At 37.9% G+C, this 14403-nt stretch overlaps 1 protein-coding gene across 1 annotated transcript in view; it reads left to right on the forward strand.

Moving 5' to 3' along the window:
• Arl15 (ARF like GTPase 15) overlaps positions 1-14403 on the forward strand; it is a 358774-nt gene that overhangs the window by 118927 nt on the left and 225444 nt on the right. Inside the window, exon 2 of the mRNA XM_090331945.1 lies at positions 6032-6176. Within this exon, the coding sequence (XP_090188071.1) occupies positions 6032-6176 (145 nt within the window). The remainder of the gene's footprint in view (positions 1-6031; positions 6177-14403) is intronic.

Raw genomic sequence — 14403 nt, forward strand, 5'->3', positions numbered from 1 at the left:
AAAAGTTTTAAAAGTGGGGATCTTGATTTTAGGTACCCACTTCAATACATTTCATCATTCGAACAAGTATTTATTGAGTGCTCCACCCTTGCATAGAAAAAGACACAGCTCTCTGTCACAGGGTTCTTTGAGTTTTTGTCTGGCAAGACCCATATTTGACTATGGAAGAAGAAGTGTGGGGATTGGGTAGGGGCTGTGTGGCCTGGGTAGCTGTGGGTAAGTCTTGAAGCTGACAGAAGAAAATTTTTTCCAGCAACTACACAGAGCTTCAATCAAATTGGAATCATACTTAGAATAAAATCTTGTATTCATGATGAGAAACAGAGCATCAATTGAAACAAATGCCATGTCCCAAAAGGCTGGGAATTTCACGACACTGGCTGGTCGGAAATAACTGGCAGAGCTGAGGCTGGTGCCAGCCTGGGAGGGCTTTTGATTAATTTCTCAGCCAGAAATATGTAGTGGCAGGAAAAACCAGTCCTATTGCCCTGTTTTAATGCTTGGTTGCCCTCAGAAATTGTAAAATTGAGTTTTTTGAACTAGTAATAGTACTAAGAACAGATATAGCCTGGGTTTGTGTATATATTATCTGATAAATCTACAGTTAGAAAAGAATAGATGGTGTTGCATAGTTTTTATCTGCAATGTTGAAAGTTAAAAGTGCTATGCAGTATTGACTTACTGAGAAGACCTTTACTGAGGATCCACTGTGTTCAGTGTTTTGTCCAGCTCACAAAATATTCTATACTGTCCCCAACCGAAATGGAGGCATGTTATAAATGATCTTGCTATTTTGCTTCACAGAGAGCAAAATGCCAGCCTGCATTTTTTACCTTTCAAGTTTATCTTTTGTTGACTATGACTAATATATGCAGTCACCTTCCTTCTAAATGCCAATATTCCTTTATGTGTATGCCTCTGCATTTTAGCTGGTTTATATTTTAGTTAGGATGATGTGATTGGTTAAAGTCTACTACCCAGTTATCACTAGTGATTCTAGACTTTGCCCTCACTTAGGACTTTGCTACATCATTTTCTCACCGGCAAAATTGGTAAAGGCTTGTGCACACATTCTAAGGGAGACTGTCCCATGTCCTGACCAAATACAATAAATACCGTGGGTTCTTTCAAAAAGGAATAAGTCATAATTGACCCTGTGGGAAAAGACTCATGAAATGAAGTAATGTAGACAAGAGAGACCATGACCTTGGTTGCCCCAGAGGGTGTAATTATAATTCACACTGGCTCTGTTCTCTATTTCCTGCTGGAAGCTAGGGCCAAGGGTGATGAGTGTAGCGTCTTGGGTTGAACAAGGGTGGGAAGTTGCTTGTGGAGGCTGCTGTGTGCGGGGTGGGTGAGTGTTCAGTCTGGACTATGCACTCACTGCCAGGCATTGCCCAAGGAAGCTAACTAGCAGCCGAGATACCTTAGGAAAATGAGCATCATGATGAACAGTTATTTGCCTGTCTGGAGCCTTTCTTTGCTGCATAATGCATTGAATCCATGCCTCCTAACATCCTCCCGAAGAAAGGAAGTGGCAGATAGTGTTAAACATTACTGGTTAATCATGGGGAAACTGAAGCATGGATAGGTTTATGGGGCTTGAGCAGAATCACACAATGCCTCAGTGTCTGGCCTGGGAATGAAGCTGGAGTTTGCCGCTTGCTGTCAGGACTGCCGACAGCATTGTGTCTTGTATTGTACAGCAGTGAAAAGGGCTTACTCTTCACAATACCCGAACTGCTGTAGGTGACAAACACAGTGAACTTTGGTACAGTATAGTCTAGAGGCCAAAACGAGTAATTTTAAGTAAATTGACTAGAAGATCCAATGCTTGATTAAGGTTTCAAACAAACAAACAAAAACAAAAATGAAAACTGCCCGAGGTGGGGGTGGGGAGAACATTATCCCCCAGTGGGAATGAAACACACAAGTTTTGTCTGGTTCCCTCAAAAGTCTGCCACTTTTTTCTTTTAACCATTAATTAACTTGTTTATTTCCACTCCATTCTGTGAGTGGTTTCAAAGATCCTGTGTTATAATAATCATTAATCCAGCATTTAAATTAAATAACCTTACTTTGATAGGCAGGGTCGTGCGTGTATGTGTGTGTATGTATGTGTGTGTCTTTTGCTTTATTCAAATTTAGTTTGAATTTTTCCAGAAATGTGGGAACTGCAGAGCCAGGAATTCAAGAAAGTGATGGAGGTGTAAGTAGGAAGTTACCATGTTGGCGGTGTCAGCGTTTGATGGGATTGGGGTAATAGGAACAGAAATACCGTCATTGAAAGTATATGCAGGGAGAAGAGAGAAGTAGAATATCATTACTATTTCTTTTTTTTTTAATGTCAGATGTATTTGTGTGTCCTGAATAAAGTACCTTGTGTTGTAGAGATTGATGAGCTTTGGAACACAATGTTTTTATACTTCGTGTTTTAATGAGACCCTGGAGAGGAAATAGTGGAACTCAGGGGAAAAGTATGTTGACTGATATTGGTCTATGACTAAATCAGATGAGGTGGTACCCACCAATCACATGCAATTCCACTTTTGTACTTAGGCTTTATTCATCTAGGTACTTGGGCCAGTTCCTCTGCCTATTAGGGAATGGTGGAAGATAGTCCAGAGAAATTCCGGCACAGGAACTGAGTGAAGATGGTGGTCTCTGAAGTAGAACTAGGGCATCTCTCCACCTTCCTCAAGAAAGACCAAAGCAAAACAATAAAGAAAGCTGTGTGAGTACTGTTGCCTGTCATAGGAAAACATGGACAGTTTTACCTACATTAAAAAGAACTGCTAGCTGATGGCGATTTTTTGTAAGAGTACATATAGACCTTTCTCTAGAAAAGAAACTCTTTATCCTGAGTCTGGTACTTATTTTTTCAAGGAAAAAAGGTTGTGAAAAATGTGACCTAGTGTTCACAAGAATCCAGAATGTGAAGGGTTGGCATCTAGTAGGCTGTTTATATTTATGGTTATTAATCTTGTAGAAGAAGACAAAATAGGATCAATAAGGCCAAAGAATAGCTACTGAGATAAAGGGGTAGGAGGAGTTACTATATAGAGACAGACTGAAATAATTTGGAGTCCTCAGGCTTGAAAAAACTTAGAGGAAATGGGATTACAGTTTCATAAATCCACGTAGAATATGGATATAAAATATTGTTTACCAAAAGTCAATAGAACCTCTTAAGAACTGAAGAAAGTGAATTTAGGGGAGAAAAAAAAAAGACGCTCCAAATCTGCCAACAAAGTAGATTTTCCACATCAAAGCCACTCTTGAAAACTAAGCTAACTTCTGTTATTGACATGCAGTGGCAAAACCAAAGGTTTCTCTTATTTTGACCTGGTTTTCTTAAAGTATTGGGGTACCTAGACAATGTCCTTTTTTTAAAATTTTTGCATTTTTTTATTGTAATTAGTAAAAGGGTTACGTGATACTTGCCAGATAGAAGGTGCATTAATTCACATACATTGATACCCTTTCACATGTCTTGGTACCCATTTCCCTCCCCCACACCCCCCACCCATCTTGTTTTTTTTTTTTTCTTGGATAGGACTTAAACATTTTCACCTCAACAATTATGTTTTGTGGGTAGTTTCTATACTGTCTTCTGCTAGGCACTGAGGATAGTGGGATGAAATGGTCAGACATATTTTCCACTATGTGGGAATATAGTTAACTGTAATCGCCTGAATGATGAATTCACAACCATTCTAGGAGAGCTTGACATAATTGCTGTGAAGTCTTGGGGTCAGAATTGTATGCCCTGGGAAAGATGGTGGTTAGGAGTTGACTAGGCCATGAGTTGGAGAAATGGATAAGTTCCTTGAATGAGAGAGGTCAGCGCAATTCCAGGAGAGAGGAGGAAGAGTCAGTGGCATTGACTGTAGCAGGTTATGGAAGATGTTGAGGGTTGGGTCCCAAAGCAGGCAGAAATCAAAGGAACAGATTAAGTAGTTATAATCAGATTTTTTTTTCATATTTTATATGGAGAACAGAAAGTGTAAGGAGTAAATAGACAGGAACCAGTGGGAGAGTGCTGATGGTGAAGTGACAGTTGCCTTGGCTGTAAGCTGACGGATTTGGAGCCATTTCAAAGGTTATATTATAGACCAAGCTTGATGATCAGACATGAGAAACAAGAGAGAGAAGCACTCAAGCTTGGTTTATGAGACCATGGCAGCCATTTAGGACTCTCTAAATGAGAAGAAGCAAAACAAACTTTTTATTGGTTTCTTCCCTTAGGATCCTTAGGGGACCCAGAATTGAGTAGGCCTTCTTCCCTTCTTCTCCCTTCTCCCATTTTCCCATTCATTCAGGGCCTGAATAGTTGAAGTTCTACAAAACTGATACACAGTTGGCCCCTAGTAAATAGATGTGGAATAGATAGAAAGATTGTGCCCTAATGAATGAGATCCTATCTTCCAAATCCACTGGTCTTTATTCTTATGCAGCAAGTAAGTTTATTTGTAACCACACTACAGTTCATAATACCCTTAGGTCATTTGACCTGAGACAGACTTCAACAAAGGCTAATGAGGTAGACATGCATAAGGTTCTAATGAGTTCAAATATGTGTATCTATTTTGATGATTTAATACCTTTTTATTTTGAGTTGACATCAAAGCGTTATAAAAAACTGATGGGGGATAACTCAATGGTAGAATACTTGCCTGTTATGCATAAGGCCCTGGATTTAATATCCAGCAGTGCAGAAGAATATGCGTGCGTGCGTGTGTGTGTGTGTGTGTGTGTGTGTGCGCGTGTGTGTGCGCCCGCGCACGTATATGTGCACATGCATGTTTGCATGCCAGTACTGGGGCATAAACTCTTCTTATCATTTTTTTTTTTGTCAGTCCTGGGCTTGAGCTCAGGGCATGAGCACTGTCCTTGGACTTTCTCAAGGCTAGAGCTCTACCACTTGAGCCTCAGCACCACTTCCGGCTTTTTTCTATGTATGTGGTACCGAGGAATCAAACCCGGGTCTTTGTGCATGCTAGGCAAGCACTCTACCACTAGGCCAAACTCCCAGCCTCATTTTTGATCAAGCCTGGCACTGGACCCCTTGAGCCACATCTTCACTTCCTGCTTCTTGCTGCGTAATTGGAGATAAGGAGTATCATGGATTTTCTTCCCTGAGATGGCTTTGAGCCAGAATCCTGAGATCTCAGCATCCTGAGCAGCTAGGTTTACAGGTGTGAGACACTGGCATCTGGCTATTTTCTTTTTAAGTTTCTAAGTAAAGGAGATAATTTTTCTGTGGACTTGTCACTCAGCTTCACCAGTTGTTAACAGTTTCCTATATTTGCTGTAACATAATCCTTACCAAATGGAGATGGAGATAAGAGATTTCAAGTTTTTCTGAGCTAGTTAATTGCAGATATCAAGACCCTTCACCTCTAAGTGCTTCAGTGTGTGTTTTGCCTGAACAATGATGTTTTTCCTTATATAACCACAGTGCAGTTATTTAATTCAGGAAATTTAACCTTATGCAACACCATTATCTAATAGGCAGTCTATATTCAGTCCTCACTATTGTCCCAATAATGTCATTTGTGGCACTTTTTTTCTTCCTGATTCAGAGTGTAATCTAAGATGTGTTGCATTTCATATTATGTCTTCTTTCCCTAGAATGGTTCTTTTGTCTTTTCTTTGACTTTTAAGGCCCTGGTTAAAATGTCAAAGAAAAACATAATAGGAAACAGGCAAGGTGTCTTACAGGATGTTCTTTAAATTATCTGTAGCTGGTCTCCTTGTGGTTAGATTTTAGCTGGTACATTTTGGCGGGAATGATGTATGACAGCATCATGTCCTGTCCTGGAAGGAAAAGAGGTTGTGATTAGATGTATATCATGCCTGTGGATGGTGACATTCATCACTCCGTTGAGATGATTAGGTTTCTCCCCTTACAACTTAACGATTTTCTTCCTTCTAATTGGTAGGTTATTTAGTTATTATTAGTTATACTGTTAATTTTAAGGTTGCTACCAATCTTATTTAAAAGACCCCCATTTTCTTCTCTTGACAGTGTTTTAGAGCACTTTGCTGCAAGGGGCCGCCACCTGCACGACCAGAATACGACCTGGTTTGCATAGGCCTCACAGGTGCTGGAAAGACTAGCTTGTTGTCAAAGCTCTGCAGTGAAAGCCCAGAGAATGTCGTGTCAACCACAGGTGGGTGCCATTCCAAGAGTCTGTCCCTAACCTGTCTCAGCCCCTAACCTGTCTACTTCCTGTCTTATGGATGTGACCCTTCCCCTCTCTCCTATTTATAGTTCTCCCTTCTATTTGATCTGTGTCTTTATGCCAGTTCTAAACGTCTGTCTCTTGTTCATTTCAGTAGCACAGGATATATAAAACTCAGATAAATATTAATAGACCTGAAGTCTAGAACTCTGGTCCTGTGACATATCTGTTTCATTTTAATTTTGAGTTGTTTTTCCTCACAGTGTGACTCAGCCTTTTTTTTCTTTTTTCTTTTTGGTTATAAACTCCCTGCACAGCATCACTAATGATATCTCTGTGTCTCTGTATTCTTCCCCGGTCATTTGTTACCTGGAGGACAGTTAGCATAGGGGCCACTGGTTAGTAGGTTAACTTAAAATCAAAGTCATAACCAGACAGTGGTGGCTCACACCTGTAATCCTGGCTACTTGGGAGGCTGAGAGGTGAGGCTCCTAGTTTAAAGCCAGCTAGAGCAGAAAAGTCTGTGAGACTCTTATTTCCAGTTAATCAGCAAAACGCTGGAAGTGGAGGTGTTGCTCAAGTAGGAATGCACCAGCCATATGGGAAAGCCAGAACATAACTCAAGGAAGGGATTGGACACAGTATGTAAGGACAAGAATTGACTGAGCTTGAGGACCAATTGGTTTTGGAGAGTGAAAAACAAAAGTAAGCCAAGGATGATACAATTCCTTAGGTGATGGGTGGGTGATGAAATTATTCTCCAGTGTTTCACAACAAGTAGGAAAAATATTGATCATCAGAATCCTTACATGAGTTCAGGTTAGCTTTCAGCCACCTACTAAATCAAAAAGGCAGTACAGGATTTGAGAACTTCATAGATTTTAGGACTGTAGGTAAGAAGCTATAAACCTATAATTGGTTGATTAAAGGAGTCTCATTTGAGACAGAATTAGGAATGCCTATGAATCTCAAGGGTAATCAGAGATAAGAATCATGGCCTATTTGCATAAAGCCTTTCATAACTATGTAATTTTTCCCTTTGGACTGAATTCTTTCTCCTTTCCCCACTAGACATAGGGCATAAGTTTACCATCTAGTTTCTCACATTGCTTCCTTCTCATTTTTAACTCCTTTCTTGGGTTGTAGGTTAAAGTCAGGTAGAATACCTTACTTGGCATTGTATATGCACATGTTTTTGGTTTTATTGCTTTGGGTATCCCTGACTAATTGAAAAGCAGATGAAACATTATTCATTCAAACAGACAATGAGAAGGGTGACATCAAGTTTCTCATTGGAAATAATGCGAATAAGAAAACAATAGAGCCACAAAATTATGACTTTTTCCCCCAGAAAACGAAAATCAGAAATAATGTACTACTGTCAAGTTAATATCATTTTTTTGTTTTGTTTTTGGTTTTTACTGGTTCTGGGGTTCTGCCTGTCCAGGCAGAAGAAAAGTAGTAAGAGATATAAATCTGAATCTATATGAAGCAGTAAATAGTACCAGAAATGGAAACTACATTAAGTTTTTTATCATTTGAATATATTAACAAAACTTTAACCAAGTTGCAATATATGAGAACAAAGCATTGTTATATAGGAAAAGGAAGATACACCATTCTAAGGTTCTTAAGCCATTTGTGACGTGGCATAGTAACACTTGAAGGTAGACTGATAACATAGACTGCACTCTAAATAAAGCCTGTTGTAGCTACCACAATTACAGTTTTATAAACAGTGGTATCTTAAATGAAATAAGAGAGTTGCCAAAACTACTTAGTACAAAGAAGGCAGAAAAAGAAGTAAAGAGAAACAAGAATGAATGAAACAAGTAGCAGGGTGATATCTTTAAACATCACCATGCATAGTCACATTAAATGTTAAGGGTCTCCACTTTTCAGCTAAGGGACTGATTTGATAAGATACTTCATATTAGTTCTGAAAAAAAAGTGCTCAAGTGGGGCTGTAGCTCCAGGGGCAGGGCAGTAGCCTTGAGCTGAAGAGCAAAGGGACAGTGCCCAGGCCCAGAGTTCAAGCCCCATAACCCACAAAAAAAAAGAAGTGCTCAACCAAATGTTGGCTTTTGGGAATGTAATTTAAATATAGACAAAATAATGCTAAACGATGGGATAGAATGGTTCAATTAATACCAGACAGTTTGAAGTTCAGAGCAAAGAATAATATGGATAAAGAAGTTCGTTTCATAATGATGGAAGGAATTATTTAATCAAGAGGATATTTAACAATGTGCTGAATATTTGTGTACCTAATATCACAGTTTAAAAATATCTAAAACATAAGGGATAAAGCTGCAAAGTGACATAAACCCACAGTTACCACCAGTTTATATTCTTTTGTTATTCAATAGAGCAGAGTATATATAGGAAGAAAATTCGTCAAGATATGTAGACATAAGTGACACTAAAAGCCAGCTTGTCCAGATTAACATTTACAAAATACTCTATCCAGTTACAGAAGATATTCTTCTTAAGTATCCATGGAACATTTACCAAATTAGATCCCCATCTGCTATGTAAATAAGCCTCAATAAATTTTAGATGAACTCAAAACATACTAAATATGTATTCAAGCTACAACAAAGTTTGATTAAACATAATTGAGAAGATCTCTGGGGAAATCCCCAATGATATACAAACTTATAGTTCAAAAAAGATAACTCATATCAAATAACAACACAATTTATCAGAACTTGGGGTAAACTTCTTTGAGGAGAACTTGTTTTGGGAGGGTTGCATCAGTGGACATTGAAAGTGAAGAATGGATTAAATTGAAGGAAGCAAAAGGAAACAGATTCAATCAGTGAAATAGATGGCAACAAAGAAGATCAGTGGAGCCAAAAGACTGATAAAACTCTAGCCACACTAATCAGGAAAAATCAAAGGAAGTCACAAAATGTCAATACAGGGAAGGAGAGGATATTGCATAACTTCTAAGTGGCTAATAAACGAGTATCATGACCAGCTTTTGCCAATAACTTTGACAACTTTGCTGAATAACTTTTGAAAGAAAATTTCTCCAGTCTTACTTGAGAAGAAATAGAGAAGCTGGATAGATCTACTAAAGAAATTGAAAAAAAAAAAAAACCCAAACAAACAGTTAAGGAAGGAAAACTTGAAGATCTGGTTGGCCAAACATTTTAAAGAAAAGAAAAACTATCAATTTCTTTATGATATCTGCTAGAGAAATAAAGAGGAGGGAAATCCTTTCACCTCCTTTATAAAACCAACATTATTTTGATAGTAAAACAAGACAAAATATTATAAGAAAACTATATACCAATAGCCAATACCTCTCATGAGCACCAGCGCAAGAATTATAACCAAAAATCTATCGAATCAAATGTAACAAGCAACCATAGTAGCATAATATTCCATAAAGTGATTTGTTTATATCCATTCAAGGAATGCAGAAATGGTTTCCTTAAAAAAAAAAATGATCAGGGGCTAGAGCTGTAGCTCTATAGTAGAACATTTGCCTAGCATGTAGAAGGTACTCTAGCAACATCCAAAAAAGAAAAAAAAAACTCAATTCATGATACTGATATAGTAGAAAATTATATAACCATCTCAAGAGATCACCAAAAATTCAACAGTGATTTCTGAGAAAATTTCTCCACACAGTAGAAATGTAAAGGAATTCCTGCAACAATTAAATCCTTTCTGTGAATACCTTTTCACTATTGTCATAGTAGTGAAAGACAAATTCATCCTGCTCAGATTAGGAACAAGACATGGATGACTCTTCTCATTCCTTTCATGCAACATTAGAATGGAGATTCTAGCCAATGCATGAAATAGAAAAGAATAAATGAATTGAAGTAACAGTATCCATTTTGGAATACAATAAATTAACACTGTCATTGTTTTCTGGTAACATGATCATCAACATAAAAAAAAATTGATGGATGGGCTGGGCATTTGGCCAACTGGTAGAGTGCTTGCATGCACGAAGCGTGTACAAAGACCCAGATTTGATTCCTTGGTACCATATACATTAAAAAAAAAAAAAGCCAGAAGTGGTGCTGTGGCTCAAATGGTGGGACTCTAGCCATGAGAAAGTCCAAGGACAATGCTCAGGCCCTCTGTTCAAGCCCTTGGGACTGGCATGTATGCGTGCATGCATGCACGCATAAATAAATAAAATTGATGAAATCTTAAGACTGATAAAATTCTAGCCACACTGATCATGAAAATTGGAGATGATTTTAGAGATCTGAAAGGTGACTTTTAGGACATAGCTCTTGACATTGATTTAGAGAATGTTGCCCCTAATGATGGAAGAAGGTAGGATGTGTATCACATTCTTAGACAAAGTCTGAATTTGTTTAGCTAGATGAACAAATTATCTGAAAATTAGAGGATGGGAATGACCAATGTTCATATGTGAGTGATGATACTTCAAGAGATGAAGTTATTAAGAAGCAGATATGATGAATTGTGGGGGAAGGTGTATAAGGAAGTGAAGCTTGTGCTAGGAGGTAAGAGGAGGAAAAGTTCTAGTTGCTAGTGAAAGGAGAGAGAAGGACTACAAGAGCAGGGAGGAGACATTTTTTTAAGCAGTACTTGGACTTGAACTCTGGTTTTCTGCTGGTAAAGCTGGTGGCTGAGCCACATCTTCAGCCATTCATATTTCAGGTTATTTTCAGGATAGACTGTAGCTTCCCATTCTGGAGTGAGCCAGAACCTCAGTCTACCTATTTTTAGGCTTTTCCATTGTTGCTGGGATTAGAGGCAAATGTCTGCAGAATGAGTCATAAAAGCAAGATCTAGGGAGCAGCTGTATAAAAATTTGGAATCAATTCAGTTCAATGAATAATATAAATGTAAACAGAAAATACTTTGGGGACTATTTGAGTCAAGTATTACAGACAAGAATTTATGACTATCATATTTAGAATATTCAATCACTTTACACATAGATTCTGACATTAATTTTGTTGAGTCCACAAAGAGATTTTTCATAAACAGACTAATGGGTCAAGACAAATGGAAAAAATTCTGTCTTTACCAGAAATTCATTTTTAGAATCAGCTGATTTTTTTTTTTGCCAGTCCTGGGCTTTGTATATTCAGGGCCTGGGCACTGTCCTGGGCTTTCTCAAGGCTAGAGCTCTACCACTTGATCCACAGCACCATTTCTGGCTTTTGCCTATGTATGTGATGCTGAGGAATCGAACCCAGGTCTTTGTGCATGCTAGGCAAGCACTCTACCACTAGGCTAAACTCCCAGCCCCAGAAATTCATTTTTATGGAGACAAGGTATATTCTTTTTGTACATAAGCATATAATCTTTAGGTAAGGCCCAATACAGGTAAGATTTTAGTGGCGATTAAGTATATATGTAGGGGCTGGGAGTTTGGCCTAGTGGTAGAGTGCTTGGGCGTAGACCTGGGTTCAATTCTTTGGTACCACATATGTAGAAAAAGCCAGAAGTGGTGCCATGGCTCAAGTTTTAAAGTATTGCCTTGAGAAAGCCCAAGTACAGTGCTCAGGTTCTGATTTCAAGGCCCAGGACTGGCCAAAAAAAGAAAAAAAAAAGGAGTATACATATAGCAGAGGTGCTGCAGTAATTGTTACTGGCCCTTTTCTTGGAAGAAATTATAGAGATCAAACTGCTATTGGCAGTTTATCATCATCATGAAACTTAAAAGAAACTCTGTGCCTAAGGCAATAACTCATCGCAACATTTTGTATAATAAGTAAAACTTTAACATTAATGTCTTACAGCAAGGGAGTTTGTTAAATAAATTATAGAACCTCAATTGAAGTGATTATAGATTGTAAAATGTATATAATGTTATGTTGAAGAAAATGAAAATAAATTTTGTATTCATTTAAAAAAATTAAGTCATGAGAATATTTAGTTGAATAAAAACTAGAATAGAACATGTATAAATGATAATATACTTTGTTGGTGTGGGTGAATTATGGTAAGATTTTTCTCTTTTCAATTATTTCTCTATTTTTTAATGTTCTGACAGTATAAAGCTAGTTATATATTAGCTTGTTGGGAGTTCTAAACAATTAAGACAATCGTTAAAGTTAATTTCTTATGCAATAAAAACACTGTAAACCAGGCAGTGACTCATACCTTTCGGATTAGCTACATTGGAGGCTAAAATCAGGGCCCAAAGCCAACCCTGGGCAGGAAAGTCCATAAGACTCTGATCTCCAGTTAACTACCAGAAAACCAGAAGTGGAGCTCTGGCTCAAAGTGGTAGAACTCTAGCCTTGAGCTAGATGAGTTCAGGGACAGCAGCCAGGCCCTGAGTTCAAGCCCCATGACTGACCAAAAAACAAAACAAAAGAAAACAAAAATAGAAGGATAGTCCATTTAATTTCAGCAAAGTAAGAATGCCTGTCCCTTAAAAAAAATAAGGCAGAAAGGGAATCCAAAGTTTATTTCAGCAATTTTTTATATTGAACATAATTTTTGAAAGAAACTTAAGTTGTCAAAACTCTAAAAGCTAACAAATCTTTCTCATAGGAAAAAAATGTGAAATTCAGTTTGGAATGAATTATTTTATTGTATATACATGTGGAGTTTATTGATAAGAAGAGCTGCTTGACTGTAGTTTGACGAATATTCACTTCCTATCTGTTTTATAAACCAGAGAAATGGAATCTAAAGGCTAAGGATAATCTATTGATAGAACATAGAGAACAACACAGAGAAAACTGAAGACTTGGAATTTTAAAATGTTGAAAATATCTCCAAGGATATCTATTTCTGTGCTTGAAAAAAATGTCAAGTAGTATGTCACTCAGTTAAAATAGAAAAAAAAGATCCTGACAGTTTGAAAGAATGACAGAAAGTTCATGAAAATTTGAATGAAGCATTTAAATAACTTCAGTATTAACTGCATATATGTTAAGTTAACCAGAGAAACAAGTTAGAAAGTCAGACTTTAGTATCTGAAGGGACTGTGTTTTGCAAATGCCACTAGATTACATTTCCTTGTATGATGTTGAAATCATATTTAGAAGAATTTTTGCTAGATCTTTGTCCAAACATCACAAAACTACCTTGGCATAAATAAGGCTCTTGGTCCAGGTCAAGACCACCAGTTCTCTGGAATGTCTTTCTTTTCAGCAGTTCTTAGAGTGACCCAGGAATTTCAGGAGCACAGACATGTTTCGATGTGCATGTATGCTGACTTGGTGGGGGAGAGAGGAGGACCCAGTGTGAATGCCCAAGTAAAACATTCATGTGTTCCACATGATGAACAAAAATAGAATAACCTTCCCCAAACGAATTTTGTTACAATTCCAGGAATGCTTCCCCTGCCTGAAAAACTTCAAATCCATCTCGCCTCTGCTACAGGTTTTGTTGGAGTTAAGGATTGCAAAACAAAGACTGAAAGGCTACACAAACATTTATTTCCCTAAAGAGTTTCTAACTCATATATTTATTAAAATTTGTGGGGTTAAATCATAGGGGAGATTTTAGTCTTACTAACATAGCTTAGGTAGGCCAGGAAAAAATGAGTGCGTTAACTTCGGCCTCCACCTTCCAATTGTTTGAATAGAGCCCAGGGAGACCTACCCTTAAAGCCTTCTGCCAATACTGAAGGCCAGGAAGGGACGACTCACTTGTTGCTGTTATTTCCGCCTTCTGGGCTTAATATAAATAATGGAGTCCTAGTTCTAAAGGAAATCCTAAAAAAGCTAATCCAGTTCACTTATTTTGCAGATGAGGAATTCAAGGCCAAGATAATAAAATATTGTGCTTTGGGCTGGGAGTTTGGCCTAGTGGTAGAGTGCTTGCCTAGCATGCTCGAAGACCCAGGTTCGATTCCTCGGTACCATATACATAGAAAAAAAATATATTGTGGCTAGTGAGTTTGGGTTGTGTGGTATGCTAGACATGTCTTGTCACATCCACATACTTAATCCCACTGGAGATAACCAGAGGATACTCATTGTTTGAAGAAGCAAGTGATAGTCAGACATTTTCTCTACCTTCCCACTCCCCAGCTTTATTAGTGATATATTAAAAGGGACTTTGTCAACTCGTGCCATTATTTTTTTTAATCCCACTAATAAGAAAGTCATGTTGTGTTGACCGGGGCCCACTTTTTTGGGGTGCCTCTTTGTTGAATTTTTTTCTCCACAAAGATGAAAATAGCTTAGTGAATTTATGAGGTATGTGTGTTGTCCAGTACATTCTTAGCAGTATTTAAACTCAACAATGG

Source organism: Megascapheus bottae, chromosome 4 (assembly GCF_031878675.1).
Source record: "Megascapheus bottae isolate mThoBot1 chromosome 4, mThoBot2.hap1, whole genome shotgun sequence".
Taxonomy (NCBI): domain Eukaryota; kingdom Metazoa; phylum Chordata; class Mammalia; order Rodentia; family Geomyidae; genus Megascapheus; species Megascapheus bottae.